Consider the following 22,003-nt stretch of genomic DNA (forward strand, 5'->3'; position numbering starts at 1 on the left):
TATGCAGGATGCCTGTAACCTCTAGAAACACCAGCTGGTATCAAAGTGGGTCGGGAACATGTCAGTGTCTCCAATGTTAACTACAGCTCTATAAAGAGGAAGAAAGGCGGGTGCAATGGCACAATCTAGGATGGAGCCAATGAAATTGATCCTCCTCGTGGATCATTAATAAGACTGTTGGCCATTTATAGAAAAAGGTCCCAGAGGACCAGCTGAGGCTGGGAAGAGGTGGGTCTCATTGCACACAGTTGTCTAAGTACGAAAACCAATTAATTGTTTTAAGCATGAAGAACATGGCAATAGCCAAAGGACCACATTCAGGCCATGTACGTTACCCCTACTGTCGAAGGTGAACCTCCGCTCTGCGTTAACATAGCTCGTTTTCTTTTTGTACTATATATTTATTGTCCAGAGTTTAAGACAACATGGCTCAAAGTTGACTTTCTGTCAGATCTCCTTGTACTGATGAGCACTTGCAATGCCTGCAGTAGAGGCAGTAGAGGAGGATTTGCCAGTGGAACCAATGTTGATACCAGGCTAGTTAAGAATATAGCTCAAACAAGTCAACAGTATGTTGATGATCATTCAGGATGCCAAGTAGGCATGTTTCAGCCATGCCCCCTTGCTCTCTGTGCGCAAAGATTTAAGCTACACTGAACCATCGAATCAACATCTTGTAGAAACAGGTCTGTTATTTCTTGTCATTCTTTGCAGAGATGATAGGGTCTATCAACTTGGACAGATGCTTTATTTTGCCCTGGTTTGTCTATGGGTGGTCCCTTTCTGTAATGAGACCAGCTAGCCAATGTCGTGTTGTGGGCATGAAAGGTAATCGTCTTGTAGTTCAAAGGCCTCGAGTCAAGCACTTTCATCTGATTTAAATGTTTCCTTATTGACTTTTTGTAGTATCCTGGATGTTGTGATTGATTGATTGATTGTATGTGTGTGTGCAGGGCCTAGTGGAATGCTCAAGTGGAGCTTGAGTGTTGGGGCACCTGAGTGTTCCAGGGACTGACGGCTGGGACTTGGAGCTGGGCAGGGAACCAGGGTGGAGGCCTGTAGATCTTCTCTCCTGCTTCTCATCTATACTATGTAACTAAGAGACAGTAAAGCATGTTCCTTTCTGCGCAAACACTTGGGAGAACTAACTACAAAATCTTCACTTGGTGGTTGTCAGTCACACTTACATTGACAGTGTCTTAATCTTTATCATGTCTGATGGCCTCTGTAGGTTGTGTGAGGAGGCCTTTATCATGTCCGATGGGCTCTGCAGGTTCTGTGAGGAGGCCTTTATCATGTCTGATGGCCTATTTAGGTTGTGTGAGGAGGCCTTTATCATGTCTGATGGCCTCTGCAGGTTGTGCGAGGAGGCCTTTATCATGTCTGATGGCCTCTGTATGTTGTGTGAGGAGGCCTTTATCATGTCCGAGGGGCTCTGCAGGTTGTGTGAGGAAGCCTTTATCATGTCCGATGGGCTCTGTAGGTTGTGTGAGGAGGCCTTTATCATGTCCGATGTCCTCTGTAGGTTGTGTGAGGAGGCCTTTATGGCCTCTGTAGGTTGTGTGAGGAGGCCTTTATCATGTCTGATGGCCTCTGTAGGTTGTGCGAGGAGGACTTTATGGCCTCTGTAGGTTGTGTGAGGAGGCCTTTATCATGTCTGATGGCCTCTGTATGTTGTGCGAGGAGGCCTTTATCACGTCTGATGGCCTCTGTAGGTTGTGTGAGGAGGCCTTTATCATGTCCAATGGGCTCTGCAGGTTGTGTGAGGAAGCCTTTATCATGTCTGATGGCCTCTGTATGTTGTGTGAGGAGGCCTTTATCATGTCCGAGGGGCTCTGCAGGTTGTGCGAGGAGGCCTTTATCATGTCCGAGGGGCTCTGCAGGTTGTGTGAGGAAGCCTTTATCATGTCCGATGGGCTCTGTAGGTTGTGTGAGGAGGCCTTTATCATGTCCGATGTCCTCTGTAGGTTGTGTGAGGAGGCCTTTATGGCCTCTGTAGGTTGTGTGAGGAGGCCTTTATCATGTCTGATGGCCTCTGTAGGTTGTGCAAGGAGGACTTTATGGCCTCTGTAGGTTGTGTGAGGAGGCCTTTATCATGTCTGATGGCCTCTGTATGTTGTGCGAGGAGGCCTTTATCACGTCTGATGGCCTCTGTAGGTTGTGTGAGGAGGCCTTTATCATGTCCGATGGGCTCTGCAGGTTGTGTGAGGAGGCCTTTATGGCCTTTGTAGTTGTGTGAGGAGGCCTTTATTGTGTCCGATGGCCTCTGCAGGTTGTGTGAGGAGGCCTTTATGGCCTTGTAGGTTGTGTGAGGAGGCCTTTATCATGTCCGGTGGCCTCTGTAGTTGTGTGAGGAAGCCTTTATCGTGTAGGTTGTGTGAGGAGGCCTTTATCATGTCCGATGGCCTCTGTAGTTGTGTGAGGAAGCCTTTATCATGTCTGATGGCCTCTGTAGGTTGTGTGAGGAGGCCTTTATCATGTCTGATGTACTCTGCAGGTTGTGTGAGGAAGCCTTTATCATGTCCGATGGGCTCTGCAGGTTGTGTGAGGAGGCCTTTATCATGTCTGATGGCCTCTGTAGGTTGTGCGAGGAGGACTTTATGGCCTCTGTAGGTTGTGTGAGGAGGCCTTTATCATGTCTGATGGCCTCTGTATGTTGTGCGAGGAGGCCTTTATCACGTCTGATGGCCTCTGTAGGTTGTGTGAGGAGGCCTTTATCATGTCCAATGGGCTCTGCAGGTTGTGTGAGGAAGCCTTTATCATGTTTGATGGCCTCTGTATGTTGTGCGAGGAGGCCTTTATCACGTCTGATGGCCTCTGTAGGTTGTGTGAGGAGGCCTTTATCATGTCCGATGGGCTCTGCAGGTTGTGTGAGGAGGCCTTTATGGCCTTTGTAGTTGTGTGAGGAGGCCTTTATCGTGTCCGATGGCCTCTGCAGGTTGTGTGAGGAGGCCTTTATGGCCTTGTAGGTTGTGTGAGGAGGCCTTTATCATGTCCGGTGGCCTCTGTAGTTGTGTGAGGAAGCCTTTATCGTGTAGGTTGTGTGAGGAGGCCTTTATCATGTCCGATGGCCTCTGTAGTTGTGTGAGGAAGCCTTTATCATGTCTGATGGCTCTGTAGGTTGTGTGAGGAGGCCTTTATCATGTCCGATGGGCTCTGCAGGTTGTGTGAGGAAGCCTTTATCATGTCCGATGGGCTCTGCAGGTTGTGTGAGGAGGCCTTTATCATGTCTGATGGCCTCTGTAGGTTGTGCGAGGAGGACTTTATGGCCTCTGTAGGTTGTGTGAGGAGGCCTTTATCATGTCCGATGGGCTCTGCAGGTTGTGTGAGGAAGCCTTTATCATGTCCGATGGGCTCTGCAGGTTGTGTGAGGAGGCCTTTATCATGTCCGATGGCCTCTATAGGTTGTGTGAGGAGGCCTTTATCATGTCCGATGGGCTCTGCATGTTGTGTGAGGAGGCCTTTATTGTGTCCGATGGGCTCTGCAGGTTGTGTGAGGAGGCCTTTATGGCCTTGTAGGTTGTGTGAGGAAGCCTTTATCATGTCTGATGGGCTCTGCAGGTTGTGTGAGGAGGCCTTTATGGCCTCTGTATGTTGTGTGAGGAGGCCTTTATGGCCTCTGTAGGTTGTGCGAGGAGGCCTTTATCATGTCCGGTGGCCTCTGTAGTTGTGTGAGGAAGCCTTTATCGTGTCCGGTGGCCTCTGCAGGTTGTGTGAGGAGGCCTTTATGGCCTTGTAGGTTGTGTGAGGAAGCCTTTATCATGTCTGATGGCCTCTGCAGGTTGTGTGAGGAGGCCTTTATGGCCTCTGTATGTTGTGTGAGGAGGCCTTTATGGCCTCTGCAGGTTGTGTGAGGAGGCCTTTATGGCCTCTGCAGGTTGTGTGAGGAGGCCTTTATGGCCTCTGCAGGTTGTGCGAGGAGGCTAGGTATACTGTATCCCTGTGACTTATTTTCATCCACTTAAACAGCTCGAAAGAGCAAATGCCACCAAGATGAAGCCTTTTAATTCTCTGTCACTTGACGATTGGAGCACGACATTTAATGGTCTCTGTGATTGGACACTGACATCAAAGTACATAAAGGTTATTGTCACTGCTTGAATTAGCAGAGCCTGACCCTGTAAAGTCTTGTTTACTAGTGGGTGACGCTGCATGCCTCTGGACACTAACGGATTGTTACAGTTTTTATTCTTGTGTGTAACTTCTTTCACAACAGTGCCCTGACGCCCACAGGCTTAGGTGCTTTACAAATAAAAAAAAAAAACAATTGCACTATTATACGGATCACTGGAGAACGCCATTTCTTATTAAGGTTCAAGTGTGTGAGTGGTGCCTTTGGAATGAAGCGCAATGTTGCAGCATGCAATTTCCCCAGTGGTAAATGAGTTATTGATTTAGAAGAACTGCTAGTCTAATCAGTTTTCTCTCATTATTTGAAACAGGAAATGGAATTGGGACAGTTTTACTGAGAACACTGGCTAAGGTGAGCCCTTCAGACTATTTACTTTGTTGTTTTGCTTCGGAATTGTGATTCTACTTATTCATTCAATGTAAAGAGACATTTATGCGTTAGGTTTTTACATTTAATCCTGCTGTAGAGGACAGATTCCAACTCAATTATAGGATGATTGCTTATTAGTACCCGGCGAGGTTCAATCACAATGTAACAATGAATCTGATTGGCCATCACCTGGGCTTTACCCCACCGGTAATCCATCTCCCCACTACGTTCCTTCATGTCCCCGGTGGGGGTGTGTGGCAGCCACTCAGCCAATGAGGAGTCTCGGAACGGGGTAATCCCACTCTGAGCCACCACTCCACTCAAGGCTGCCATCTTACCCCGCCATGGATCGAAGTAAGTGTTTTCCCTCCCCCCCAATCCAAACAATCCCCTTGCGGCCCTCCCAACCCCACTTACCTTCTTTGTGGTCTATTTCGGAAGCGGGCGCGTTGAGAGCACGTCTGTCCCCAGCGCCTCCGCTCCCTATACGGGACCGGCCATCATGGAAAGGAAGAAGGGACTACATGTAGTCCCTTCTTCCTTTCCATGGCGGCCATTTTTTTTTTTTTTATTTAAATGTTCAATAGCCACCATGGAAAGTTAAAACGGACTCAGTTTTCCCTTCCCAGGCGTAATATTTTTTTTTAATTTTTTTTAAAATTTTGTTCCGAAAAACCAGTGCTTCAGAACAGAAAAAAAAAACATTTAGTACCCCCGTTTTATGGGCCGGGGTAATAATAGCAATAAGCCCCTCGCTGCAGGGGCATTACTGAGCCAGGTAACACCCCGGGGCCTTCATTAATGCCCGAGCAAACTATGCACCCCAGGGCTTTACCCGACTAGGTAATGTCCCCGTGGCTCAGGGCTTATTCCTTGAATAAATGTCAGTCAGTTAGTTACTATGCAAACCAAAGTCTGAGTTCATTAAATCATAAATGATATAATGGGGGAATTATGGTTCTTATTTTTCCATAAGCGGGCCCAGTAAGATAACTGCATTGAATGAATTGAGTCTAAGGCTAAGACATGGGCAGTTTATAGGTACATCGGAAGGCAGGAATTGATTTTCCTAGCCTTGTATTGTTTGGTCATCAGCATGTCCCCATAGTCCTGCACCTTGAGAGGACACGGACATGGATTTTAGAGCCACAGATGTGAAGAAAGGTTTCTAGCAGCGGTCACCCAATCACCTCCCAAAGCAAGTAAAGCTCCATACAGCTTGAGGCAGTTTTAGTTTCTTTTCTATATATGTGCGGTCCATGCCACAAAGCTGAGCGGGCCACAATGAGGTGGACACTGGAAGTTCCGTTTTCACGTGTTGTTTATTGTCACAAAATTGCGTTGTTAATTCCCTACATTTTTGGTGAATTAAATAAAGTCATAGTCCTTTCTTCTCTCCTTAAGGCAGTGAGCCAGCTAGCTGCGGGATCATGTACCCAATGACTATTTAACAAGCCAGAGGTACAGGTCCGCTTGCCAGCCCACGTAGCTCACTTCCATCAGATGCTGAATTTCTCGAAGCAGGTCACTGACGATTCAATTTCAATTTCTTGCCCAGCTCCTGCATTCTAGACCAGCCTGTGTATTCTTCATGTAGGTTCCTGAACATGGCCATCGCCCTCTTCTAGGTTCCTGTGTCACTCACAACCTCTCTAAACCTGAAATATTTGCCCACACGTGGTGAAAATACACCACTTCATACCTCTTCCCACATCTAATTCCTGCCTAGGACTGACCTGGTCCACCAGAAACCTCTTATGAAGACTAGCTGCTTTCACTCTCACCCTCCTCATCCTCTTTTACTATGTCTCAGATATCGCCTTCTCCACCTCTGGATTCTTGCTCTACACCCTTCAAACATTCTTCACCACCTCCTTCCTCTGGATGTTCACCATCCAACTTCCAATGTCTCATTCTACTCCTCCCCTCTAATCTCCATTCTCCTCCAGAATCTCCTCTCCCCCTAATCTCCACTCACTCACCAGTTGCAACAAAACACCACTTTCTGGCTCCTTCTATAACAACCCACACAATCTGCATAAGCTGCTTGGCTTATATCTGATCTCCTCTATTGGGTGGGACTCTAGGAAACGGTTTGGACCCGTGTGAGACAGGGCTGGGCTGGGCCCGATTGTTAAATGTGATCCGGCGTGACAAATTACCATCCGGCAACAGCGTAGAAAGAAACCAGATCTCCTTTCCCAAGCTCCTGGCCAAAAGCATAGTGTACACCCGTGTCCTGCTGAATCCGTATTCTGATCTGCAGCGCCTGCTCCCCAGTGGTACAGAGCAGGTCCAGAGTTCACAGGTGCCCATTTGACAGCTGCTGCGACAGCCACGTCATTTCAGCTGAACTTAAAATCAACACTGCCATGTTAAGAGGCCATTAAAAGCAGATCACCTCGAATAATGAGGAAACATTCGCTTTTTGTTCCAAGGGCCATGGTGGTGCCAGCCTAGGAAGGAGGCTGACGATCCCTTGCAGGGCCCCTTGGTAAATGAGGGTTTGGTACCCAAAAGGGTTGTATTGACTCCCAATGAGACAAGGGGTGTGGGGCAGGGCTCAATGCACTCGCCGCCAGTGATGGAAGCTGTGTCCCCCAGGTAGACCTCTCACCATTGGTGACAAAGTTGGCCAGAACACAGGGCTCTACCTCCCCCCGCGTAGTTATCCTATTGGCATTGTGTCAGGCACTGTGATGCAGGTTAAGAACAAAAAGGCTGGGAAACCACAGCCAAAGTCGTCTAAGGACATGAAACCCTGCAAGTACAACAGCATGGATTCTAGAAAATTCATGAGAAATCTTGAACTCCCTTTGATCACAGGGTCTGACAAAGTGCCTAGTCCAATCAGGGATGTTCCTGCGGGACAGCAGGTGCCGAGTGCAGACAGTCCAGGAGCACAAAACTTTATAACCAAAGTGTAATAATAGGGGACACATCAACTCAATCGGGAGCCCAGCACGCCGGGAGCCTTCACTGTATATACAATTTTCTGGGAAAATGGCTCCTACTTGCAGGGCCTAACAGGGTTGCTCCAAGCCTTGTGTTCAATGACTGTTCCACATTGCAAAAGGATCCAGCAGCCTACTGCCCCGGCAGGAAATCTACAGTGTATAGTGTTTTAAGAAGGACGCAGGCAGACATCCGCACCTCATAGTCATCAGAATCTGATGCAGCTCTCAATAGTCTTCTTGACTGTATTATGGGCAAGGTCACAGCTGGCTACAGTTTTGTCATTTCAATGGTTTGACCAATATAATAGGCTCTAGTGAGAGCCCAGTGATGCAATTTGCTCCTCTTGCCCTATAAAATAGCGCGTCGAAGGGGCGATTCATCCGCAAAGGAAACAGACTTTAGTTAGAGTGTATCTTTGCAGAGATTAGACACCTGTCCTTGAATGTGTTGGCCCATTTCGCTGAAAGACTGAATCTGAGAGCTATCATTTCTAAGGATATTGCATGTGTAGAGTTTGTTGAAGAACCCCGTACGGATAAGGTTTTTCTGGACATAGTTTCTAAGATTGTGTTCGACGTACTGCTAAATGAGGCCCCTCTGTTGCAGCAACTTGGTTTTGATCTCCAACCAGTTAAGCAAGATGTGTCACCTGCAAAAGCATCCTTGCCGGGTTTGAGGCCAGTTTCAAAAACCCCTGATCTCCTAATATCGATTGACACCTGTTCGATGGGCAAGAGGGACGTCATCAGAGCTCTTAGTTGTAACACTGTTCCATCTGACAGCAAAGACTGGTCCTATTTGTCGGGGGCTACATCTAATGTCAAGAATAATGTGCACATAAACCTTTAGCCGTGGTGGCCATTTAACAGTTGCTTCTTGGAACACTAGTGGTCACTCAGCTTTGTTTACAAAGCCAACAATTGTAAAGGAGTATGGCTGTTGAGCAAGCCTCTAGTCGATGGGTATCAAATTGGTGTTCAGCAGGCCAGAAAACATGACCGGGGCAGACCTCTTGGTCTTTTGATTGCCTCCAAGTCTAGTGTGGATATTCACTGACTGAACATGATTAACAAATTGGGGTCTTGGCTACTGAGCTTGAAGTATCCTGGAATCTAATCTACGTACCCTTGATCATTATTAATATATATATTGGCATGAGGGTGTCGCCCCATTGGGCACATTTTTTAATAGACTTATCCTCTTTATACACGAATGGAGGGAGAAGCAAACCAGTGGCAGGATTCTCTGTGTTGGGGATTTAAATTCCACCTGCCTTGGAATAGAGGATTGTGGGGACGTTTTGTCAAACCTGTCTGCTGGTATGTCAGCGTGGAGGGCCCAGCAAAGTACACATGGGTTAACTCTACTTTTCTGCATGGTGCATTTTGAAAGTGAGGCCTGTTCAGCAGTGTCTGATTTCTGAGAAAGAAAACAACTATCATTTTGCGTTGCTAAAACAGAAAGCACATGCTTGCACACCCTTGCAGATGGCATGCAGTCAGAGGCATCTTTATGGACAGAGGGAGGACAAGACAAACAATCTTACTAGGCCTTGTGTCATTCAGATCATGCAAGTGCGAGAACGAGAAGTGCAAGGGGAACGGCAGAGAAGTACGAGAAGTGCAAGGGGAAGTGGGGGGGGGGGGGGGAGAACTGCCAGTGCGAGGGACAGGAATCAGGACAGGAATCAGGACCGCAATGCACAGATTAAGTGCAGCACAGGGGCAACGTGGCTCTGCGTAAGTGATACGATATGGCATTTATAACGCGTCTATACGCAAGTGTTACAAGGCACGATGAGGCAAGGGAGGGGAACTGAGGGAAGACGAGATAACGATCCTTCTAGGCCAGGTGTCATTCAGATCGTGCAAGTGCATGGGAAGGGGGAAAGGGTAATTGCGGGGGCAGGGGACAGTGCAGTAAATGGGATGAATAGAATAAATAACAAGAATAAATAAGTATACATAAAAATAAGTAAAAGTACGGGCAGCTGGCAGCAAGTGCAAGGGTAAGTGCGTACATCAGGAGTCAGGTGCTGGTAATAGGACTGTAGGGATACAGAAAACAGTCCCCAAGTGCGGGGGTTGCCAGGAAGGCAGTGCACATGTGTGAATCGCGGGGGAGGGGACCTGGGCCCAAGTTCAGAGGGTGGCCAGGTAACCAGTGCAATTTCAGTTTCAGCAGGAAAATCTGCAGGGGAGAGGAGGAGAGAAAACATAAGCAAAGAGAAAGGTTTTGAGGTGCGTCCGGAACCAGAGATGATTCTCCTCAAGTTTCAGGGAGGCAGCAAGGCTGTTTCAGAGGGAGGCCCCTGCCGAAGAAAGATCTACCACCAAGTCGTTGCTTGTAGAAGCGACTGACCGCAAGGGGGTTTGGGGCGGATGAGCAGAGAGCTCAAGAAGGAAGATATTTAAGAAGAGAGAGTTGAAGTTATTGAGGCCCCAGAAGGCCTTGTGGACAATGCAGAGGGTTTTGAACTTAATCCTCGCAGCCACTGGGAGCCAGTGCAGGGATTTCAGTCCTGGAGAGATACGATCCCTGGGCTTGAGGCCAAGGACAAGTCTCGCAGTCCTGTTCTGGATGAGTTGCAGAGGGCGGAGAGTAGAAGCAGGCAGATGTTGAAAGAGGCTGTTGCAAAAGTCCAGCCTAGAGAGAACCAGAGCTCTAGAGACAGTGAGCTTCTGGGGGAATGAGAGGAACGGAAGAATAGCTCTGAGGAGGTGCAGCTGGTAGTGTGACTTCTTAGAGATGTGAGGAGAGAAGGAGAGCGTGGAGTCGAAGATGACACCAAGATTTTTAGCCTCACAGGCGGGAGCAGGAAGGGGGCCAAGAGAGGCCGGCCAGAGAATGACAGGCAAGGAGGAAGTGGGTGTGCCGATGAGGAGAATCTCAGTCTTACGGGCCTTAAGGCAGAGATCATAGGCGGCACACCACTCCTGGATGGCGGACAGACAGTCAGAGATGAGAGAGGGAGAAGAGGTGACTGAAGGCAGCCTGAAAATGAGCTGAGTGTTGTCCGCATAGCACTGGAAGTTGGGGCAGAACGCGACAATGCAGTGGGCAAAGAGTGCCAAGTATTGGTTGAACAGCCAGGGAGAGAGGTTAGACCCCTGGGGAACACCACAGATAGAGATAGAGGAGAGGAAGGATCTAAATGCAACGAGGCAAGGGACTGTAGAGGTTACAGTTCCAGCCCCAAAGTAGGTGGTAGGCCCAGAGGCAGTGCAGGGGCAACTGATCATGGAGGAGCCTGGTACCTGTCTAAGCAACTAGTCGGTACAGCAGACAGGTAGGTCAACAGGGGAGGGAGAGAGAGAGAGAAAGCAGAGGAGAAGAGGAACGTTTGGACTGCATTCAGAACTTCATGTGGTCCAGCTCAAGTTTGAGAGGGGCAGGGAGACCATTCCAGAGGGAGGCACCTGCAGAGGCGAGAGATCTCCCCCCCCCCACTCTCTGCCTGGGGAAGCATCTGACCCTTAGAGAGTTAGAGGTAGCTGAGTGAAGGGCTCGAGAAAGAAGGTATTTAGGAAGAGAGCGTTGCATGTAGTGTGGTCTCTGGCCCCAGAAAGCCTGGTGGGCAATGCAAAGGGTCTTGAACTTGATCCTTACAGCTACCCGGAGCCAGTGGAGGGATTTCAGGGCTGGAAAGATACATTTTCTAGGCTTGAGGCCAAGGATAAGTCTTGCAATCCTGTCCTGGATTAGTTGCAGAGAGTGGTGAGCAGCGGAAGGCAGAATGAGAAAGAGGCTATTACAGTAGTCCAGCCTAGAGTGAGAGCCAGGGCTATGGGAGACAGCGAGTTTCTAGGGGGAAGGTGAGAAAGGAAAGATTACCTTTGAGGAGGTGCAGCTGGTAGTGGGACTTCTTGGCGACATGCAAGATGTGCAGAGCGAAAGAGAGAGTGGAGTCGAAGATGACACCGAGGTTTTTTGCCTCACCGGTAGGTGAAGGAAGAGGGCCCAAGGAGGGCAGGCACAGTGAGAGAGGGAAAACGGGATTAGGAGTCCCAATGGGAAGGATCTGTGTCTTACTGGCATTAAGGCAGAGATCGTTGGAGGCGCACCAGTCCTGATTCATGGATAGACAGTCAGGAATGAGCATGAGAGGAAAGGAGGATTTGGAGAGCCAGAAGGAGAGCTGAGTGTAATCCACATGACACTAAAAGCTAGAGGAGAAGGTAGAGATCAGGTAAGCCAAAGGGTCCCAGTAGAGGTTGAAAAACCAGGGTAAGAGGATGCCCTGGGGAACGCCACAGGTAGAGAGAGAGGTGGCGGAGAGAAAGGAACCAAGTTGGACCTGGGAGGGGCCATCCAAGAGGAAGGAGGTCAACCACTCCAGGACCTGATCCGTGATGCCCAGGTACTCCCAGAGTTGATTGATTAGGATGGCGTGGTTGACTGTATTAAAGGCAAAGGATAGGAGTGCTGGAATCAAGGTTAGAGAGCAGATCTTCACAGGTGTTCAGGAGAGCTGTTTCCATGTCTCTGCAGCCAGACTGATAGGTATGGAGACAACCAACAAATTCGGTGTGGAGAGTAAGCTGGGAGATGGCCAGGTTTTCCAGGAGTTTGCCCAGGAAAGGGGTGATAAAGATCGGGTGATAGTTTCCCAGACCGGTAGGGAGTGCTTGAGGAGAGAGGTGAAAGTTCCAGTGGCGAAAGAGTGATTACAGAAATCGGACAGGGCTGGAGCAAGGGTGTCAATATGGTCCTCTGTGGCTATGAAGGAGCAGGATCTGTTTGGGCAGCACACTTTCATAGACCAGACTTTTCTAAATACCTTGTCAGGTGTCAGGTGTTGTCAGAGAGGAGACCGAGAGTTGCCCAAAGCGGGGCCGGGAGCGGGAGAGGAAGAGGAGATCGAGGACAGGATGTCCTGAGTTTTTGTGTGAAATGAGAGGCCAGACCCGTACAGAGGGCCTGGGAAGGAACAGCTGAGGGAAAGACTGCAGCAGGATTGGCCAGTTCCTTGCAGATTTTAAAGAGTTTGGTTGTGTTGTTAGAAGCCGCAGAGACGCGGGCTTGAATGTGGGCTCTTTTCTTGGAGAGGCCGGCAGGCCAGTTTGTTTGTCAGAGGATGCTTTGCCTTTTTTTCATGTTGCCCCTTGCTAACACCAGAGGAGGAGGTTGGGTTCTTTTTATTCAACATTTTTAAGATGCGCCTGTGTGTATACATATATACACACCTACACGCTTAGGTATTTTTCCATACTTTGCTGATGCAATTTATCAGTGTTAGGTTGCCCTCTGCTGTCCAAGTGGCAAAGTGCAACCATTTCAATAAACAGAACGAGCACGGTTCTACACGGTCACCTTCACCTTCCACTATCGCAAACATTCAGACGTTACTTCTTTCCAACTACACTTCTCTTCACACAGGGCACGCAGTTTCAGTGTCAGTGAACAGTTAATTAACAGCTCAACGTTTCAGTCTCTAAAGAGCTAAATGCTATAGGACGAATGCCTCCTCACAAGCTAAAACCGAAAGTGGGTGCTGTAATTATGCTACTATGCAATCTTATACCATCACGGGGACTCTGCAGTGGGACAAGGTTGATAATTACACGTCTACAAAGACACATCATAGAGGTCTGTGTGATCGATGGAACTTCGATAATGTTCTTATACCGTGCATACCTCTCATACTATCTGATACGTTTAGCCTTTTCAGTGACCATAAATAAGTCACATATGCCTACACCCCCTTCCTGGAAGCGATCAGTGGTAATTCTGATATTTAAGAAGGGGGACAGAAGTGACCCCATGAATTACACACCGATATTGATCTTGAAGATATGCTAGCACGGCGTATGTTACGCCGGGAACAGTTAGTCACTTTTATATATGTGACCATTAACATTTAACAAAATCACATGTAGAAATGTTGTTATGTTGCCTGAAACATTCATATTACAGACCAGTCTAGGTGCTTTTCCTGGGGTGACAGCAGGCAACTCGCAGGAAGCCAGATATTAGCAGGGAAACCATTATTTCTCATTCCAACCTTGCCTCACTTCTGTCCAGTTGAAAAGATTGTTTTCTATTCCAAGATGGCCGCCGAGCAGGGAAGACGGGCGTGAGCGGTGCTCCGTCTCCCGGCTCGAGGCAGACTCAATAAAGATAGACAATTGAAGCAGCCGCGGTCCCCGGAATAATAATAAACACCGGTGGGCAACATTACAGACGACGGGGAGCATTTGAGAAGAAGAGGCGAGCTCCTACCCCCGATCCACCACCTCACGGAATGAAGCTGCGACGCGTCCCACATCTGGAGCAGGACGAAGAGTCAAGCAGGAGCTGGTACGGGGCGAATCCGACAGACCCGCGGTCACGGGGCTGAGCCCCCCCCCCCACGTCCAGAGGGGGCGAGCGCTCAACCCGTCCACGGAGACACCAGGAGGGGAAAAGCATTGTGCGGCCTGAGTGAGACTCAGTATTGGGTGCCTCCGAACGCCGCAAGCCCCGTCGGAGTGCAGGCAGTGGAGCTCCTGAATTGAAGCTACACTCGGGGACACGGGCGGGGACCGGGAGCGGTGCGGCCCCTCCCCCCACACCGAAATCAACAGCGCGAACGAGTGCCGGCAAAATAGAGCAGGGAGCGGGCCCCCCAGCAGACCGCAGCGCCCCAGAAAGGAGAAGGCACTCGGTGGGAATCGCTCCCTAGCTAAAGCAAGACTCCAGAGGCACGACAACTCGCAGCAGAACACCGAGGGCGACACTCCCAGCCAGAGGTGAGGTGGAGAGGGGAGGGTCCCTCCGGAGAGACATGAACGGGGAGCAGGACAAGCAGGACACCCAGCCCGCTCTCTCACAAAAGTGGGTCGGCAATTAGGTCCCAGAAGGGCCCCCCCAAATAAAAGAAAACAGCAACACACCCACAATACCATAGAGACTTAGAAGGGAGGAGAGAGACGCCCCCCCTACCTCCGCACCACCTCAGGAGCAGCATAAGAGAAGTCTGCCGCCCTGAAACCAGGAACAACCCAACAGCTAAAATAGAGGAGCCCAAGGAACTCACAGGACACAGCTCCAGCATAATATGCCCACAGCACTCCCAGCTCAACACGCGACTTGCGTCCACGCACATGTGAAGCCAAGACAGCACACATGTCAAGGTCGAGAACTAGAAAATCACAGGCAACCTCTACAAAAGGGAAACGGGACCAAAACCTGGCCACACTCTGGGGGTCAGACGCAGTAGGCCTGTCGAAAGTATCCGCCCAAAAAGACTAAGCGAAATCCCCAAGTGCCGAAAAGGAAAGATCCGATATGGCCACAAAAGAAGATATGAGAGACTGGTTTAAAGAATTTCAGGAGCAATTTATGGCCTCAACTCACACACAATTCGAAACAATGAGGGACAAACTGAAATAAACAGTGCAAGAACTGAGAGTAGACATGAGCAAACTAGAAGAGAGGAGCGATATATTAGAAAGAACACTTCAGAACCTGGACGAAGAAACCCAACAGTATGCTGAGACGCAAGAGCACCTGGCCAGACTCACAATTTGGAAATACAATGCGAAGATTTGGAAAACAGGTCACAGAGATCAAATATTAGAATTAAGAACATGGTAGAGTCCATAGAAGAGAAAAACCTAAAATCTGCCGTACAACAAGTGTTCAAAGGCATAATAGACGAGGAAGAAGAATCAGCTATCCTAATTGACAGAGTCCACAGAGTGAGCCCGAGACGAGAAGGAGACTCCGGAAATCGCCCCAGAGATGTGTCAGTGGCAATGACCTAATACACACAAAAGGAGCAAATCCTACGAAAGGCCAGAACGCTGGATCGAATAAGAATGAATGGAACCAACATACAACTATACCAGGACCTGGCCCAATCAACCCTCCAAAAACGTAGAGAAATGGCCCCAGTCACAAAAGAACTTACCACGAGGCAGATACGATACAAAAGAACCTTCCCATTCGGCCTCCCGTTCATGTGGGAGGGAGCCCAACAACGAATAACCACGTGCGAAGAAGGCCTACGAATAATGAATATACAAGATGATCCGGAAAATAGGATACGTCCCAGAGACTCCAAGAAAGGGCGAAGATCACAAGATCCCACCCACCCCATCGCAACATGGAGAAACCAGTTAAATCCACCGTTGTAACCACAGGAAAGAAGCAGATTACCTGGGACCGCCGGCAATCGATTTGATCGGCCAGAACCGGGAAGACTTGATTAATCCCGAAATCCTAAGTGGGGTTTAGGACTCCCCACGTTCAAGTTACCCGAGTAAAGAGGGCAGCGCGAGGCGAAACGCCCGAGCGATCATAGGGGACAGAGCCCTCCTCAAGGTTGTTCCGGGAGGAGTGGGGGAGTTAAGGGATCTGTTAAGGGGAAAGTTGGGAAAGGGGGTAGGGGATTCACACCGGATGATAGGAGACGAAAACCAACAGACCACGGCGAGACAAACAAGCCTAGACAACCAATGGGGAAATGGGACTAAAAATTCTTACATACAATATACGTGGGCTGAACTCCCCAGTTAAAAGGAAAAAGGTAGAACACTACCTACACAAAGAGAAATTCGACATCCTGACACTTCAGGAAACGCATATCAAGAAACAATACAAGGGGAAAATCCGAATCAAAGGATACACACAGATCATTCAAGCAAATGACGCAGAGAACAAAAGAGGAGTACTGATAGCTTTCGCCAAATCACTGAACATTCAAATTCAGGAAACGCTAGTAGACAAACAAGGAAGATACCTGTTTGCTAATATACGAACAAAAGGTTTCCCACTAACAATAGCAACGATATATGCACCCAATGTGGGCCAAGATGGGTTCATAAGAGACTGCATAGACAAACTGGAATCATTCGCGAAGGCAGAAATCATCCTTACAGGAGACTTCAACATCACATGGACCCATCCATAGACAGCTCAAACCCAAAACTTGTGGGGCAGAGTATACCCTCAAAAGCATTCCAGAAAGCAATGACAAAGTTAGCTTTGGAAGACACATGGAGAAAACTTAGAGGCCTGACACCAGGATACACGCACTTTTCACATGTACACGGAACGAGAGCCAGAATAGACTACATATGGACGTCCACAAGCCTATTGGGGAATATCGGTGAAACAGAGGTGAGCAACATCTCTCTCTCAGACCATGCCCCCCCGTGGATACACCATTCGCAAACACACACGCCTACGGAGATGGACATTACCAGGTGAAATCCTACACGGCCCGTCAAGAGAGAGACCATCAGAGAACGAACAGAGGAATATTTCAAAGAGAACAACACACAGGACGTATACAAGTCAACCCCGTGGGAGGCCTTCAAGGCAGTAATACAACGCCAGATCATCTCGATCACAACACAAAGAACCAAACTGAATAACAAATGGGAGGCAGAACTAGAAGAAAAGAGCACGGAACTAAGAGCAGCAATGGCACACAACAACTCATCGAAAGTTAAGAGCGTACAGGCATATCCAGGGCCAACTGGAGGCCCTACGAACTAAGCGGGTAGAAAGGCAACTCCTATACCTGAAGCAATGGTACTATGTGAAGTCGAATAAGGCAGACAAACTACTCGCCAGGCAGCTACGGGGAAAACGTCAAACCCAATCGATAAAAGCCCTTATAAACGATCATGGCCAAAAATGCACGCTGACAACCGAGATTGGGAAGATTTTCCAACAATACTACCAAAAGCTGTATGCCACGGAGAACCCAAGAGAAGAAGACCAGATTACTTACCTCGAAAACGTGACTCTACAATCAGTGACCCAAGAGGAGAAAATAAGACTAGATGAACCCATTACCGAAGAGGAGGTGGAGATGGCGATTCGGGGCCTTCCAAAAAATAAAGCACCAGGGCCGGATGGATTTACAGCACAATTCTATAAAACATACATAAAGGAACTGACCCCGCACTTAACAGGACTGTTTTCAAATCAGTTACGAAGGCAACATCAGAATACATATTGCAGAAAAAAACACAGAGACTATCGAATCAGACGTTAACAGCACCTTGAGAGTGGGGGGGGTATGGCACTCCCACACTTTAAAAGATACTATGAAGTGGCCCATTTATGGGTTCTCAAAGAATGGATTCCTGATAACTCCCAAAAGATATGGGAGGCACAAGACAGAGCAGTAGCCAGGAATCGACTCCGTACACTTCTATGGACCAAACCAGAGTATAGACACCAAAACGTCCACATTAGCGAAGTGATGAGCACCCCACCAGACATATGGAATAAATCAACCAAAAGGAATTCTAACAATCGATCCTGCCCCTTTTATGCCTATACTAGACAACCCGGAATTCCAACCTGGCTTTGAGAAGGGAACATATCAGAAGTGGGAGGAAGCGGATTGTACGAAAGTCGGAGATATGTTCGGACAAAGAATCAGATCATTCACTGAATGCAGAGTACTACTGAACCTATCGCAAAAGGCCAAATTCAAATACGACCAACTCTGTCATTGGCTTTCCACACCACAAATAAAACAAGCGGTGAGCAGAGACCCAAACCCATTTGAAAATGACATATTTACGCACACCGGATCCAAAGAATTCGTATCAACCACTTAGATTCCTCAACACACCAACAGAAGTTATCAAGTGGCAATACATGAAACGATGGAACACAACGCTGGAGAAAGAGATAACAAAGCAACAATGAGACTATCTATGGCGCATTATCCCAAAATGGTCTAAAGCCATCCAAGTAAAGGAAGCATGGATAAAAGTCATGATTCAATGGCACTATACTCCAGAAAAACTACATAAAATGTATCATACCACCCCCGATAAATGCTGGAGGGGATGCAACGCGGCAGGGAACTGGAGACATCTGGTGAGACTGCTCCAAACTAACAATTCTGGGCAGACGTAAAAGCACACATGCAAGCCATGTTCAATGGTGCCGAGAATCTGCAGGAAGAGGTGTGGATGTGTGGAACCCAAAAGACAGGACCCTGACGATCTCTCAATAAAAGAACTTCATGGACTGCTAACAGCGGCCTGGCTAGAAATAGCGCAAAAATGGAAACAACAATTCCCTCCGTCCAATCTGGACTGGATCAGAAGAATCTGGTCTCATATTGCCATGGAAAGAATTGCGTACAACATCCAGGGAGAATCCCAAAAATTCTACACAAACTGGGGAACAGCACTAGAACATTTACAGAGCGATTATATGCTACAATGGTGCCCCCATAAACTTCTTTTAATAGACCTATTTACCTATACTAAAATTCCGAGGACCTGAATTCAGAACAGAGCCAATCGTCCCAAACCGGTGGGAGGGCGGGGAGGGAGAGGATGGGTAGTTCTTAGGACTGTATCTCAGTCCCGTTGTATAAATGCTTACCTTGTATTTTGATGCAAATCACAATAAAAAATAATTTGAAAAAAAAAAAGAAAAGATTGTTTTCTTACCTAACTGAAAGTAGAAAATTGACCTCAACAAGAACCTCTAATGCACTCGACTGTAAAACACACTCCCTTCTCCAAATCGTGGGCATCAGATCTGAACACACTCTTTCAACTAGCACAACATAGCAGAGAATACGCTTGTATTAATAGAGTGGATGCAATAATTTTCTAATACCTGCAGCCTCAATATCGTCCTGATGTTGTTATAGAGCCAACATGGGGCACATAATGGGGATGAAGGGGCTTAGTTTGGCCACAGCAGGCATAGTCTGTTCAAGGGGTGGAATCTGGTGAAGGTGCAGAGGCTGCCAGAGGTGAAGTAAAGTTGGGAGTGGGAGTGCATGCACTTAGTTGGGCCCTGGGAAGCAGAAAGACTAAATACGCCACTTTGCCCAAGCTCATTTGTTGAAATCTGCAAATGTAGTGCACCTCTGGAATCGCTGCTAGCCAGATCAATCAAGGAGGTGCTTTTCATGTTTGAGGAATTGGAGGCAACCAAAATAGAACAGCTTAAGTGAGAGCCTCCTTTCCTACTTTCGGCAATGCTCCTTTCTGTGCACAGTCTGTGCCCCATTGTTTTGGCTGATTATGCTAAACATATTTCTCATGTGGACTCATCAACATTTATAGGGGCACAACGTGGCTCAAACAGGTTAGATGTCAATTAGTCGTCCTGGGCAAGGCCTCAGGCAGGTGATGCCCCAGGTGTTTCTTGGAAGCTTATGCCGAACTTTGTAGAGATAGACAGCCTCATCATGACTCTGATGGTAACCCTTAAATACGGTGGTAACGCTATTACCGCCACATTTAAGGGTCTGCTAAAGCACGGGTTTGGCTGCATTTACCCCCAGCTCGGAGCTGGGGGTAAATGTGCCATAAACATTCCCATTTTCAAGCGCAATTAGCGCCACGCTATTAGCGCATGCTAATTGTGCTGCAAATTCCCCATTACGTCCAATGGACGCAATGGGGAAGGGGGAATTACTGTTAGCGAGCAAACCTGTGATCTGGTGCTAATGGTGCTTGCTGGAGGGTTTAGCGGTAACGATATTAGCCTGGGCGGAATCCCGGCGGTAATACTGCCGGGATTCCACCCAACAGTATCCCGGCGGTAATACCGCCCAACTCGTGATGAGGCCCAGAGTCTAGAATGGCATCCTACTTTTGGTTGAAATAATCATGATCCTAATTTGAAATCACTTAAGCAGGCAGGTCCGTAATAATTGATCCGTCTATCAGCGTCCAGTCAGACATGATCAGCTTATCTTGACAGGGAATTGTATTCTAAGTCAATCTGCATATTTGTGGAGCTTCAAGGAACTCATTTGAAGCTCCTGTAGCACATCTCTTACTCAGATGGAGAAACCTCTGTGACAGTGAAGGGTGTTTTTAGCCCATTGATGTTCCTGGTGTTCTCATTGGGATTCACCAAGACCCTTCGTTGTGGTGGGTTTTGGTGCTTATTCACAGGCGGCAGAGTCTATGCAATCCTTGAATGGCACTAGGGGTTTAAAGGTTTCATCAGCTGATTTATCCTGAGGATCCATCGCTCAGCGTTGCTCTGAGATTCACAGGTTGTGAACCAGTCTGATAATGGTAGTAGTAATGGTTGTGATAAGGGTCAGGATTTGTACAGGAGTCTTGGTCACTGACTACGTCACTGGCCTTCGTCAAGGTTTGCTGCTCCTCAGTAACCAGTGAAGGAGGGGGTCATCAGAGTTATTGTGGCATTTTATTGGCAGCTGTTTTTGCTTTGTTTTATTTAAGTTGTTTAAGGGGTTGTCATGTTTGCTTCACCTCTGTACCTTTTGCAGCCTCAGCCAGTACGATAGCTATACAGGTTGAGCGATCTGGCTGCGATCTGCAGGTCGCAGGTTCAAATCCCGCCAAGGCCAACCCAGCCTTTAATGCTTCTGAGGTCGATAGAGGAGTACCAACGTCAGTTGGGTGATATTGTATGTTCTATGTAAAGGGCTTGTGCATGAGCGCTTTATAAATAACATCATTAGCATTGATGCTAGGCGACTAGGGAGCAGTGCTTCCCTGAGAAAACTTTGTCAAAAAGATCTCTGTCCACATTGCACTGTGGGGCGGTGAATTGGTTTTGGTTCTCCTTGCCCCAGTGGGACCACAATGAGCAGAAGATATGAAAGAGGATGTACCAAAGAGTACAGAGCCTTCGCAAAATCGGGAGTTTGCCACCCCCCCATGTAGGCTTCCCGCAGATAGCCATTCCCAAGGACAGAGTCACGTAGCTTCTGCCTTTCGCTGGGCGTGTAAGAGAAGCTTCCCTCCAGAGAATCAGTGATGATGGTGCTAGATTTATCACATTGCTCTCTCATGTCCTCTAGCCTGCAGGGCCCTCTAACATGGAACCTCTTTCAAAGCACCCACAAGAGAGTAGAGGTTCATAACCCAAGACTTAAGCACACAGTACATTGGGCAGATGCATTAGAGATCCTACCCAGCAGGTAGGGCTAAAGCGGGGTATTTTGGTGTTTCCATGATTCCTCTCCCCTTGCCAATCCGATTTATTACCTCTGTGTCACTGACCCCTCTGCCCAAAATCTGAACTTCCATGGGCAGTCAGGACACACGAGACCCCTCCCTCCGCTATCTACATACTGGCCTTCCTCAATCTCTCCTTCAGTCCCTACACATCATCTCTTTGCTTCCACCTCCTGGGATGTTCCCTTCTGCAGGGTGACTCTCTCTCCCCAATGTTGTACTCCTGAACTCCATACCATTTCCACCTTCTTTACCACTTCCAACTCATAATACGTAGCCTTCCACCTTCTCCATACTACTCTCTTTCCCTGCGGTTACACCTCTTCTGAGTCAGTCCTGGCCTCTGCCATGCCCACCACCTCAGCACCCAGTCTGCTGATGTTATCCTATCCTTCTACATCTGTTTTCCTAATGTTACCACACCTCAGTCACACCCTTAACTCTCACCTCCTTCTGTCTTCACTCTTGTTACCACTTCCTCTCCTCCAGCTTCTACTGTCCCACCACCTCATTCTGCCAACTCTCACGTTGTAATGTTACGACCACCTTCACCTGATCTCCCACCGCCACTTTGTCTTTTCTCAATCACAGATATTACCACCTCCTTGAACTTCTTAGCACTTAC

The 22,003-nt window shown here is 48.1% G+C and overlaps 1 protein-coding gene across 2 annotated transcripts in view; it reads left to right on the forward strand.

Annotated features, from left to right (window-relative positions):
* LOC138566825 (diamine acetyltransferase 1-like) overlaps positions 1–22,003 on the forward strand; it is a 355,000-nt gene that overhangs the window by 328,619 nt on the left and 4,378 nt on the right. For both annotated transcript variants that reach the window (XM_069644517.1, XM_069644511.1), the window contains exon 6: positions 4,443–4,483. In XM_069644517.1, the coding sequence (XP_069500618.1) occupies positions 4,443–4,483 (41 nt within the window). The remainder of the gene's footprint in view (positions 1–4,442; positions 4,484–22,003) is intronic.

This window comes from Ambystoma mexicanum, chromosome 1p (assembly GCF_040938575.1).
Source record: "Ambystoma mexicanum isolate Mex_15411 chromosome 1p, UKY_AmexF1_1, whole genome shotgun sequence".
NCBI lineage: Eukaryota > Metazoa > Chordata > Amphibia > Caudata > Ambystomatidae > Ambystoma > Ambystoma mexicanum.